Raw genomic sequence first — 13,773 nt, forward strand, 5'->3', positions numbered from 1 at the left:
TTCCAGCCCCAGGGGATCTGACTCCCTCTTCTGGCCTCCACTGAGAACCATGCACATAGGTGGTGCACACACATTCATACAGGCAAAACACCCAAACACATAAAATAATTTTTTGATGGGAGGACTCCTACACAGCTGCAGTCAGCTCCTGAGTGTCCACATGTAGCCCTAATCTGCCTTTTGTCTTCAGCACCTTCTGTTTAGCATATGTGAATCAGGTATGAGAGTTCCCAAAGGTGCAATGCCTATGCAACACCTGGTTGGGAGACAATCTGGAAACCCACCAATATTTTCTGATCAAGAATTTGAATTTGGCATTTTCCCTTTGGAAACTTAATTAAGATGTTTTGGAGCCACATGGTGGTGTGTCACATGCCTTTAATCCTAGCACTTGGGAGGCAGAGGCAGGCAGATCCCTATGAGTTTGAGGTTAGCCTGGTCTAGAGAGTGAGATCTAGGATAGGCTTCAAAGCTACACAGAGAAACCCCATCTCAAAAAACAAAAACATGATGTAGGACTCCCCTTTGTATGCTGTGAATACCACTGATTAATAAAGAAGCTGCTTTGGGCCTGTTGATAGGGCAGAACTTAGGTAGGCAGGGAAGACTAAACTGAATGCTGGGAGAAAGAAGGGCAGAGTCAGGGAGAAACCATGTAGCCCCACTGGAGATGGACAGAACTTTACCAGGTAAGCTACTGCCACATGACAATACACAGATTAATGGAGATGGGTTAAATTAATATATAAGATTTAGCCAATAAGAAGCTAGAGCTAATGGGCCAAGCAGTGATTAAATTAATACAATTTCTGTGTGATTATTTCAGGGCTAATCGGTTGGGAACCAACAAGTGGCCTTCCTATTACAACAAAAACAAACAATAAAAGATATTTGGGGGATATAGAAATCAACTTGGTAAAGTCCAAACTGGAGAACAATAAAGAAGCCCTGAGCAAGGGGAAGGCCATAGAGATGTGTCCACCCTGCAGCTGGAAAAGGCTAAATTCACCCTTGAGCAGCCTCTGTACTTATCTCCCAGACCCATGTGAATGAACACTCACACCCAAAACACAACAATTTTTAATTTTAAAAATACAGGCAGTAAAAAGACTGATGGTTTCTGAGGCCAGGGAATAGGCCTGGGATTATTATTTACTATTTGTGTGAGAGAAAAGGGAAGGGGGTGCACACATGAGCCATAACACTTGTATGTGGGGCTCAGAGGACAGCGATAGCAAGTTGGTTCTCTCTTTCCACCAGGGATTCCAAGGATCAATCTCAGGCTTGCAGGCAAGCACTCTTACCCTCTGAGCCTGCCTTGTGGTTCAACATTGAACTTCTGGTCCTATTGCGTCCACCTGCCAAGTGCTAGATTACAGACATACACACCAAGCCCAGTATATGTGGAATAGGAGGTGGAACCCGGGGCTTCGTACCCAGCCACGAGGATGAGTTGATATGCTTAAGAAACATCAGTGGGCGCTAGAAAATGTGTCATGCAGAGTAGATTTGAACAGTCCCGCAGCGTCTCCTGAAGGGTGCAAACAAGTGGGAGGATGAAGCATCAGACAAACCCCAATCTGTGACCAAGTTAGTGTCACATGGGCAAAGGAGCAGTCACTGTGGGACAGATGCACCAGGAGCCAAATTCCAGAAAAGGATACAGGGCAAGGGGCCAGTCCATTGTCCAGATGGAGGATCCATTGCTATGTAGGCCTCAGACAGTCCAGGGTTCCACACCATGAACCCAATCCCAAAGAAACATTAGAGAAATCCACACTGGAGAACAGAGTAATTTATAACCTTCAAAAAAGCCGGTACTCAGGACTTGGGCTCTAGCTCAGAGGCACTGCCTCTGCCTAGTGTATATAAGGCCCGGAGTTCAATCCCCAGCACAGAAGAAAAGACAACAATGATCAACATTATGATAAAGAAGGTCTAAGTGTTCAGGCCAAAGGAGGTCAAGGGGATATGTCCAAAGACAGTATGTGACCCCCCCCCCAATGGATCCTGGTCTAAAGAAAAAAACTACGTGGCACATTATTGGGCTAAGAACCTGAGAGACAGTTGAGTAGACAAACACTGCACTAAGTAAATGGTTTACCACAAAATATAACATCATCCAATTCAAAAGATTGAAATCAATCATAACGAAATAAAACTGAAAACAGACAGCAGCAAAACCAGAAAACTCACAGCATTTGAAAATTAAGCAAAAAGTCAATGAGCTAAAGGAGGAGTCACAGGAGAAACTGGAAATGATATTGAAACAATGGCTAACAAAAACATAGCACGATCCACAGAGCATAGTACAGGTAGAGTCGAGAGGAGCCACTCTGAAAAAACACCTCAAAACAAATTTACATCCAAAGAACTGGGAGGAGGCAGGAGAGGGGGGTGGACAGATACCTAAACCTAAAGCTACCTGAAGAAAGAAAATAGAAAAATAGAAAGAAAACAAAACAAAACACACACACACACACACACACACACAAAACAAAACTAGTCTTTGGAAAGATCAACAAAATTAACAAGTTTTGTTGTTGCTGCTGTTGTTTTGTTGTTTTTGAGAAAGGGTCATGCACATTATATTGCCTTGGCTGTCTAATACTTACCATATAGACCAGGCTGGCTTTGAAGCTGCAGTAATCCTGTCTTGACATCCTGAGTTCTGAGATTACAGGTGTGAGCCATCTCTAGAAGCTACACTTTAGTCAGCTGTAAATGCTATCCAACATGCAGAGTCAATGTCCCCCTACACTAAGACCCAATGAAGCCATTAATGGAGACAGAAAACCTACCCTAAAAGTGACATAGGACTTTCACAGATCTGCAGACAATCAAAACAGTCCTGACCAAAAACAAAGCTTAATGTCCCACACTTTTTTTTTTTTTAAGTTTCCAAAACAGGGTTTTCATGTGTGTCCTGGCTATCCTAAAACTCGCTCTGTATCCCAGGTTGGCCTTGAACTCAAAGATCCACCACCTCTGCCTTCTGAGTGCTGGGATTAAAATGTGCATCACAACATCCAACCCACACTTCTTAATTTCAAAACTTATTATATCGTAACAGCAATCAAAACAGTATATGCCAATGAGGGAAAACAGATAGCTCAGAAACAAACTCTCCTCTATACAGTCAAATGATGTCTGACAAGGGTGATTATGTCACCAATCGGCTGGCTGGGTCCTTTTGCTCTGCCCAGATAGAAATCATGGCAGGCAAAGAGAAACTCCTCAAGGGCTGTTCAAGGCCAGCCTGATCTACAAAGGAAGTTCCAGGACAACCAGGAATGTTACACAGAGAAACCCTGCCTTGAAAAATCAAAATAAAACAAAAAAAGCAAAAAAGATCCAGCTATGACTCTTGGGCATATACCCAAAAGACAATCATCCCACCACAGAGACACTTGGTCAACAAAGGTCACTGAAGTTCAATTCATAAATGCCAGAAACAGGCAACAACCTGAATGTTTGACAACAGGTAGATGGACTAAAAAAAAAAATGTGGTACATTTTTACAATGGAATATTACTTAGCAATCAAAAATAAAAATGAAATTCACAGATAAATGATGGTACTAAGGAAGAAAAAAAATCATCCCAAGTGAGGTAACTGTCTTAGAGTTTCTATTGCTGTGAAGAAACACCATGACCACAGCAAGTCTAATTTAAAAAAACAAAACAAAACATTTCTTTGGGTGGTTTCAGAGGTTTAGTTCATTAATATCATGGCAGGACATGGTACTAGAGAAGGAGTTGAGAGAACTACATCTTGATCCACAAGGAACAGGAAGTGAATTCTCTTACTTCCTGAGAGTGTAGCTTGGGCATAGAAAACTTCAAAGCCCACCCTTCACAGTGACACATCCTCCATTTGTGGAGACTCAAAAATGTGAACCTATTTCCACCTTGTCTAAAGGTCAGAGAGTTTTAGCGTGCTCAAGTTGACAATAAGTGTGGCTACACGCCCTTACCTGGGGTATGGTTACTTGGTGTAGATCCACTCTGCCTGACCAGAGGTCAAGAAATTCAAGCATACTTTCTGCTCCTTCTTTTGAAATAGGAGGTTTGACCTAGGGAGTGGTTGACTGCCTTCAAGATACTTGGTCTAGGGTGGGTTCACTGCCTTAAACAACCAGATGGGGGCAGAGTCAGCCACCAGTGCCATGTTCAAAGTGGAGCTGTGTGGTAGGAAGCCTGGCCCTTTATGGCCCTTTATGGCTTGGCTCACATGGTCAAACAGCTGGAAAAAAAAAAAAAGGTCTTGATCTAGAAAACCTCTGAACAGGTACAGCATGCTTGAAAATGTGCTTAGATGCTAAAGAAAAAAACAAAATGAGTATAGATAATCATAGAAAAAATAAATTAAAAATAAAACAAAGTCTTTAAAGAGAAGAGTAAATTAGTATAAAAAAAACAAAAATAAACAAGGATGGGAAATATAATACAAGGCATCTGGATCCTGTTTACCACATTATTAACTTTAAAATTTTTAAATGCAAATAAGCAAAAAACGACTACTATATGACACTGGATTATGGGGAAAATGGCTAAAATAAACCATCCTATGTATTTTAAAGATGTCTTAATTTCAGAATGGAAGTCAGGAAATATGCTGTATGGGGGGGAGTTATGTCTTTGTTTACACAGTAAACAAAAAACTACAGATTCCTCCAACATTAATAAAGATCAGACTGGAGGAGACACAATAAATCTTGTTGGCTACGGAGTCCTCCTAACTTATTATTACATGTCATCCTTTCAGATGGCATGGATGAAGATTTATATTACAGATCGGTTACACAGTCCAAATAGACTTATAAAGCTGACAGATGCCTTTTATCTGTTCAAACATAGAACAGAAAATCATCTGTAACTGACTTGTGCACATCGGACATTCCACACCTATGCTAATGCAGATAAGTATGTAACCTTTAAAAGTTTGTATGTTTTCAGAATAAAAAGGAGCAGACACCAATGAAGACAAGAAGTATAGGTGATCCAGACTCTCAGGATTCCACTGTTGCAGTATCATCACAAATCTGCATCCAGAACAACTTCAAAGCTGCTAGCTGAGATAGTCCAGCCTCATAGACTACTCCAGCCAAGACTGACTTCAGAGAAGTCCTGTACTTTACCATCACACAGAGACTGGACAACAAAGGATACAACCATAATACAGCTAGCTCTTCCAGGACTTGATCATTATCCCAATTTTTTTCAGGGTCCCCTAAAGATGCCTTTACCCTCAGACAACAAGAAGGAATTTTAAGAAAATGACACCCTAGTAAAGAATGAAAAAGATGGAAAAAAAAGAAAAAAGGAAAGAAAGAAAGAAAGAAAGAAAGAAAGAAAGAAAGAAAGAAAGAAAGAAAACAACACCCACATTCCCAAGAGACGGGATGGGTAGTTTTTGGTCATTCAGTGGGCTATATATGTTTGTCATTGTTTAGGGTGGTTAGTTGCAAGTTGTTACTTACTGGTCATGGCCAGGAAAGAAACTAAACAAAGGAGGTTGGATTAAGGGAATTCTTTCTTCTATCCTTCCTCTAGTTAAAAAGAAAAAAAAAACAGAAAAAAGGGGGTATATGATTGATAGGATAAAAGGGTAGATTAATGAATCTACTTTTAAACTAAAAAGCAACTACTCTACTTGTCTCAAATATTTTATATTGGTGTGGATTTTTGTATAATGATAAAAATTTAAGGTTCTTTTGTTACAATAACAATATATGCAGCTCATTTAAAAATGTAATGTAAAGTTCTAATGCTTGAGCTATTTTTACAAACTATTTAGGAGTCAGGCAGTGGTGGCACACTCCTTTAATCACAACACTCAGGAGACAAAGGCAGGTGGATCTCTGCTAGTTCAAGGCCACCCTGGTCTACAAAGTAAGTTCCAGGACAACTAGGGCTGTTACACAGAGGAAACCCTATCTCAAAATAAATAAACAAAAATAAAAAACTATTTAGAATAATTAAGAAATGCAGGTTAGTAGTTAGTCATCTATAACAATCAAACTTGTAGTCATGTTAGGTATGTTTTCAAGGTCAAACAGAGATATATTTTAGATGGATAGGTTGATCTTCAAACACTTCAGAGATCTACAAAATATAGCATTTAAAATGTTTTAATAACGTAAGATTTTTCATGACAGAGAGACACATTTGCTCCTGGCAGCACCAATCTACTCAGAGAAGATGGTGAGCATTGAAGAACGTCCATATGAAGTTTGTCTTCAATGTGACAAAGACAGCCACTGGGCAAGAACTGTCATTGCCTCAACTGCTGACCATATACCGTCCAAACTGGACAAACAACACAAAGGGAGTTGACTGACAAACTTTACCAACACAAGGTAGATTAGTCCTTCAAAATTTCCATTTCACAGAAAAGTCTATCAGGTATTCTGAGCATGTAGGTTCAGAAGGAATCTCCAACATTGCAGAGGAACCTTGGGTGGCTGTCCAGCCAGTCAGCTGTCACTGTCATTTCTATGGTTTTGTAAGTTGCTTGTTCTGTACTTTCTGTTTACTCAGGTAATATTTTAACCTTCTCAGGTCTCTGATGGGGTTGAAGAATAGATAGTTAACACTTTTCCTTGTTATCAAATTAAAAAGGAACTCACAAAAAAGATGTAAAGTATATAACAGTTGAAAGACGTAAAAGGTTAAGCTGTTTATCTAAGGAAATGTTTTAAGGTCTAAAAAGATATTTTTAGGTTAGTAATGTAAGTTATGATAGAAAGTGATTTAAGTACAAAACTTTGGACTCAACAAGATAAGATAGATTGTATAGCACTTTCTCTGAAGTTGCCAAATACAAATGGACTGGACATTGTGAATGTAATCCTTACTTGATAATTGTTCTTATCAATTAGATGTTTTACTGTCTTAGAGTCAAAACCTTTTCCTTTTTATTTAGACAATACCTGAATAATTATTCATATTGTATATAGTTTTACTGTGTTAGAGTTAAAACCTTTCCCTTTATTTAGACAAAAATGGGGAAATGTTGTAGGGCAATCTCTTTGTACAATGTGAAGATGTATGTCTGCCAAGGCCCTTCAGATTGGTTTAATAAAGAGCTGAATGGCCAACAGTTAGACAAGAGAGGATAGGTGGGACTTCTGGGGAGAGCGGGTAACTCAGGGGAAGAATCTGGTGTGACGGATTTGCTAACAAGACACAGAGGGAGCCATATGTATAGTATGGAGGAGAGGTAATGAACCACACAGTAGAATGTAGATTAATATAAGTAGGTTAATTTAAGTTATAAGAGTTAGCTTGCAACAAGCCTAAACTAAGGCCAGCATTTATAATTAATAAGTCTCTTTGTCATTATTTGGGAGCTGGCAATCCAAAGAAAGACCAGCTACAATAAAACCCGTACCTGATGCTACCTGTGGGCCAAAAGCCTGAGAGTAGAAAGCCCAGGGACCTAGGAGAAATAAAACACTGTTCTACTAAACTTTATTACCTAGTTTAGCCTAGTAACTAAAAGAACATAGCTATGAAATGACTCCTAGTGACTTCTCCTATAATCAGTGCCTTGCTCAGCCATCATCAGAGAAGCCTCCTCCTAAAGCAGATAGGAAGAAACAGAGATGACAGGCAGACAATGTGCAGAGACTGAGAGACCTTGGAACACTGAAACCTTCAGTGGATGTCTCCATAAAAGCCTTCCCACTCAAGGCGCAGGGAACCCTGCAGAAGGGAAGATGAAAAGAGTCTACGAGCCAGAGGGGCTGGAGGACACCAAGGAAACAAGGCTCCAAAACACAGCAGGATGGACACACATATGAACTCACAGAGAGTGAGACAGCATGCATAGGGCATACAAAACGCTACAGCAGAAGGTAGCTGAAAGGAGCTATCCCCAATTGCAAATGAAAATTTAGTTTTCTTCAAGGGAATCTAAATGGTGGGGAAAAAAGGACAGGTTCCTTGTCTCATAATGTTGTGTGAGGCCTTTGTCCCCCGGATTCTCATTCTCTCTCTCTCTCTCTCTCTCTCTCTCTCTCTCTCTCTCTCTCTCTCCCCCTCCCTCCCTCTCTCATTTATTTATTTGTTTTTACCCTGCAGGTCTTTACATGTGTATTATGGTTTCCAGTATTGTGTTTTTATGGGACTCCTGGTGTGTGAACAAACGCGTCTCTATCTGTTTCTTATGCCTTTTCTTGGGCTCTCTTCCTTATGTTTGTTTTGCCCTATTTCAATTTGTTTTAGTTTATTTATTTATTATCTCTTACATGCCCGTTTGTTTTCTAACAATAGACAGAGGTGAGAGAATTCCCACCTTCTGTTTAGCACATGTGAGTCGGGTATGAGAGTTCCCAAAGGTGCAAAGCCTATGCAACACTCAGTTGGGAGACAACCCAGAAACCCACCAATATTTTCTGATGAAGAATTTGCATTTGGCATTGTCCTTTTGGAAGTTTAATTAAGGTGTTTTAGGAATACAACATCAGCTTGCTAAGGTGTGAACTGGAGGACAACAGAGAAGCCCTGGACAAAGGGAAAGCGGTTAACTCTGTAGAGACAAATCCACCCTGCAGTTGGAAAAGGCTAAATTCATCCTCTGTACTTTCTTCCCAGACCCACATGAATGAACATCCACACCGGAACCACAGCAAGACAGAAAGACAATGGACCCAGATTGGAGGGGGTGGGGGTGGGGGACAAACTGGGAGGATTAGAGGAAGAGGAAACCAAAAGCAGAATATGCTGTATTTTTAAAAATCTAATAAAAGGGATGCTTTCTATTGTCACTAGGAGTAGATCCACTGGGCAAGAGTAGCACTTTCGGGACTTTTGGATTCCAACTGCCAAGCTGCCCTGGAGAACAAGGTGCCCAAGTCACATTCCTTCTGCAATTGTCCCCTCACACTAAGTAACCGCCATTACTCTCTCCCTCAGCCTTCCTCTGCCATGGTACTTAGTGCTCATTTTTTGAATATTAAAAAAAAATTCAGCCTTTCTATCGTAACTACCAGATTTAGGATAGCTACCCACATATAATTTCAAGAGGATTTCATCTAAAAATAGTCTATCACAGCCAGGTGGTAGTGGCACACACCTTTAATCCCAGCAGAGGCAGGTGGGATCTCTGAGTTCTCTCCGAGGCCAGCCTGGTCTACAGAGCAAGTGTCAGGACAGCCAGGGCTGCACAGAGAAACCCTGTCTCAAAAAAGAAAAAAGAAAACTATCTGAGGCTAGTGGAGTACACCTTTAATCCCAGCACGCAGGGGTAGAGCACACCTTTAATCCCAGCACTCAGGGGTAGAGTACACTTTTAATCCCAGCACGCAGGAGGCAGAGGTATGCTGATCTCTGTGAGTTCAGACCAGTCAAAGGCGTACAGTAAGACCCTGTCTCAGAAAATAACCTCAAAAAGTAAAATAAAATAAAAATCATGCCAGGCGGTGGTGGTGCACACCTCTAATCCCAGCGATCTTCCAGGACAGTCAGTACTACAGAGTGAAACCTTGTCTTGAAAACCAAAATAAATAAGTAATAAGAATAAAATCATTTAAAATCCCCTTCCATTAAAGTCAGGTGATGTGTTATTATACACCTCTCTAACTGAAGTTGCAGATCAAATTTTCCATTACCATTACAAAAAGGAAAGAAACATGGGGCATAGGGAGGCACTTGTCAATAAAACAGACCACAGTGGGCCCTCCCACGGGATCCCTAGTGGGTAAACAGCCATCAGTCTGGGCAAAGGACAGGGATCTTCTGATTATGTGAAACTATTTGCAATTCAGATCACAGGTAAAACCACAGAGCCCACAAGGACCTTCCTCAAACACTACAGAGCCCATGCCAAACCTTCCTTCCACCCAGACTCAGAGCTTATCTCTGCTCCACCGAACACCAATGAGAACTAAGATAAGGCCCGAGATCTGGGTCAGGCATTATGTTTGTTGCAGATGGGAGCCGCAGGACTCTCGGGGCACCAGAAACAGGCGCAGCTTTCTTACCTTGACCATGAATGTGAAGTCTGTTAGGGCAGGGGAGTAGACGGCCCCACCAGCGCATGGGCCCATGATCAGAGAAATCTGAGGGATGACTCCGGATGCTGTGACATTCCTCTGCCAACACAGAAAGGGAAAGCCCCTGGTTACAGAAGTACTCGCGAAAGTATCTCAGGAAGATGAAGTCAACAATAGAATCGAGCCAAAGATCTAGTCTGTAAAGTGCTTCCAAAATTATGTGTGGCATTTGTCCCCATAATGGAGAGGTTAATGTGTCACTTTCTGAAACAAGGAGCATTCCCTTGTCTTGACAGCGGTTCCTCAAGTGTCCACCAGAATGTGGCTACAGGTCCCACCACTTTCTCATGTGCACCCAATGTGCACATGAGCCACCAGGGAGAAGCAGCCAACAGTCACCCTGCAAGTAGCCCTGACCTCTAGGTTGAGCTCCCAGAAGTCATGCCAGAGAGGCAGGTGGCACTTAAGAGACCCTCGGGGTCTGCTCCTCAGCCAAGGCTTGGGGTAGGGGTGGGGGGAATGCTGCATACGGGGCTTTAAGGCAACAAAGGCAGTATGAAGAGATAAAAGCCTCAAGTCCTAAACCATGGGCTATGGCTCATTACAGCACCAAAGCCATCTCTACTCAGCAAAAATAACAGGGAAGGGGGTGGACTTTCAGCTGCAGCAGAACTGAGTTTAGAAAATCCCTTTAAAAACTACTATAAAATTAGGAGGAGACATTGTCAAAAACAAGTATTCAAGTCTCTGAAAATGAACACAATGTTTATGCCTAAAAACTACTCAGCAAGCTGGAAATGGCGGTTCACACTTTTAACCCCAGTACCTGGGAAGCTGAGGCAGGAGGATTATGCTACAAGTCCTAGACTGAGTCCAAGGCTAGGCTGAGTTACATTGAAAGACCCTGTCTCCCTTCTATCTCCACGAGAAGAGGGGCGGAAAGCTGAACACTAGACAAGATTAAGGCACCTGAGAGTCCAGCGTTTTTGATTAAGGCTCACCAGTCCCTTGCCAGCTCAGGGTGACACCTGAGAGGAAAAAAAATAACAGGAAACAGCAACCCAAGCTCTCAAGAAGCAATTGAGATCCCAAAAAGTGGTTGACCTGTGACTAAAAACCCGTCGCTGGAGGTTGGGGAGATGGCTCAGTGGGTAACTGCAAACATGTAGACCGGAGCTCAGATTTCCAGGACCCAAAGACAGATGGGGCTGCTTGAACTTCTGTGGTCCCAGCACTTCTATAGCAAGACAGGAAGCAGAGGCAGGGGGATTCCCACAAGTTCATGGGACAGTTACCTTGGAATACACAGGAGGAAGCAACATGATATCCTGTCTCAAAACTAGGGGGAAAGCCTGTTTTCTGACTGCCACAGGACACTGTGGATATGTACAACTGTCCACACACGTGCGCGCGCGCACACACACACACACACACACACACACACAAATAAAATATTGAATAAAATTCTCTTTTCTTAATTTGGAACTGGAGCAATGGCTCAGCAGTTAGAAGCATTTGCTGAATTCAGATCAGGAGACTTACACCAGCTCCTGGGAACCCTTCATTGTTCAGAGAAAATTGTACACTCACTGTGTAAAGACACGTTGCTGAGATTGGTATAATAAAAAGCTGAACAGTCAATAGCTAGACAGGAGGATAAGTGGGATTTCCAGGGAGAAAAAGGAAGAGGAAAAGGAACCTAGGTGTGCAGGAGATGCCGGGGAGACCAGAAGTGGTCAGACATACAGTACACAGTAGAGGTAACCAAGCCTCATGGCAGAACATAGATTAATAAAAGCAAACTAATTTGTTATAGGAGCTAGTGGGACAAGCCCAAGCTAATGGTCAAGCTTTCATAATTAATAAAAAGTCTCTGTGTCGCTATTTGCGGGCTGGTGATTCAAAGATAGTGCGACTAGAATGCTTGCTACACTACACCATCTTCTGGTCTCCACATCCCCTCTGTGTGCTGTGATTACCATAAATGAGTAAAGAAACTGGCTTGACCTGTTAGGGTAGAACAGAGGTAGACAGGGAAACCTAAACTGAATGCTGGGAGAAAGAAGACAGAGTCAGAGAGAAGCCATGGAGCCAGAACTTTAGCTGGTAAGCCACTGTCACATGGCAATACACAGATTACTAGAGATGGGTTAAATTTAGATGTAAGAGTTAGCCAATAAGAAGCTAGAGCTAGGCCGGGCGGTGGTGGCGCACATCTTTAATCCCAGCACTCGGGAGGCAGAGGCAGGTGGATCTCTGTGAGTTCGAGGTTAGCCTGGTCTACAAGAGCTAGTTCCAGGACAGGCACCAAAAACTACAGAGAAACCCTGTCTCAAAAAAAAAAAAAAAAATCCAAAAAAAAAAAAAACCAAAAACAAAACAAAAGAAGCTAGAGCTAATGAGCCAAGTAGTGATTTAAATAATACAGTTTCTATGTGATTATTTCAGGGCTAAGCGGCCGAGAACCAACAAGCAGCCTCCTCCAACACACACCTTTAATCCCAGCCTTTAGGAGGCAAAGGCAGGTAGATCTCTGTGAGTTCGAGGCCAGTCTGGTACACAGAGAGAGTTCCAGAATAACCAGGGCTGTTACAAAGAGAAACCCTGTCTTGAAAAAAAAAATAAGAAAATAAATAACAAAGTAATAATTATGACACTGCATTTGGGCTTATAACATCACACACACACACACACACACACACGAGAGAGAGAGAAAAGGGAGGTATACTGAAAAAGTCACTGTCTTACCACTATTACTTAAAAGAGATTCTGATGAGGGCTGGTAAGATGGTTCGGTGAGTAAAGGTACTTGCCAGGAAGAGGACTATTTGAGTTCCAGCCTCAGGACCCACATGATAGATAGACATACAGAAGTCATTCTCATAGGTTGCCCTCTGACACACACACACATAAGCAATGATTTTTTTTTAAAGAGATTGCGTTGAGATACTTACTACAACCTGGAAGCAACCACTGAACACACACAAACAGTTACAACGTGGTGGAAATTAAGCAAAAGACAATGATATACATGCTGGAAAATACTTCAAGCTAGGTGTGGTGGGGTATCCAGCACTTGGGAGATAAAGGCAAGAGGTTCAGGAGTTCTAGGCTAGCCTAGGCTACATAGGGCCATGTTAGGCCTGGGGTGGGGGGAAGGAAGAGGGGAAACAAGTATTATTTTGTATGCTTACTTATATTTTTTGGTTTTGGTTTTGGGAGGGAGCTGAGCAGCAGCTTTCATTTCTCTCTGCCTTTTTTTTTTAATGATTTCATTTATTTATGATGTATACAGCGGTCTGCCTGGACACATGCCTGCAGGTCAGAAAAGGGAGGGCATCAGATCTCATTACAGATGGTTGTCAGTCACCATGTGGTTGCTGAGAACTGAACCCATGACTTCTGGAAGAGCAGCCAGTGCTCCCAACTGCTGAGTCATCTCTCCAGGCCCCTGCTTCTTGACTGCACACAGGATGTGACCAGCCAGCAGGTCCTCCTCATAACAGATCACACCCTGACTGTGAGCCAATAAACCATCCTTCCTCAAGGTGCCTTTGTCAGGTAATTTGTCATTGCACTGAGAAAAGTGACACCGCAACCACAGAGCAACATGCATTTACAGACATAGCTTAAAAACGTCACAGTCAGACACCACACTCAATACGCAAAGATCAGTAGTCCCTGAAGACCAAAAGAACCCAATTTGTAAGTTACCAGAAAACCAGCCATGGTGGCTTTGGGCCCCCAAAGGAAGTGGCACGATTAGGACCTGT

General features: G+C 42.2%; 1 protein-coding gene across 2 annotated transcripts in view; it reads right to left on the reverse strand.

Annotated features, from left to right (window-relative positions):
* Pccb (propionyl-CoA carboxylase subunit beta) overlaps window positions 1-13,773 on the reverse strand; it is a 61,146-nt gene that overhangs the window by 34,808 nt on the left and 12,565 nt on the right. For both annotated transcript variants that reach the window (XM_085689624.2, XM_048416945.3), the window contains one exon: window positions 9,989-10,099. In XM_085689624.2, the coding sequence (XP_085545750.1) occupies window positions 9,989-10,099 (111 nt within the window). The remainder of the gene's footprint in view (window positions 1-9,988; window positions 10,100-13,773) is intronic.

Source organism: Myodes glareolus, chromosome 4 (genome assembly GCF_982192425.1).
Source record: "Myodes glareolus chromosome 4, mMyoGla1.1, whole genome shotgun sequence".
Lineage (NCBI taxonomy): Eukaryota > Metazoa > Chordata > Mammalia > Rodentia > Cricetidae > Myodes > Myodes glareolus.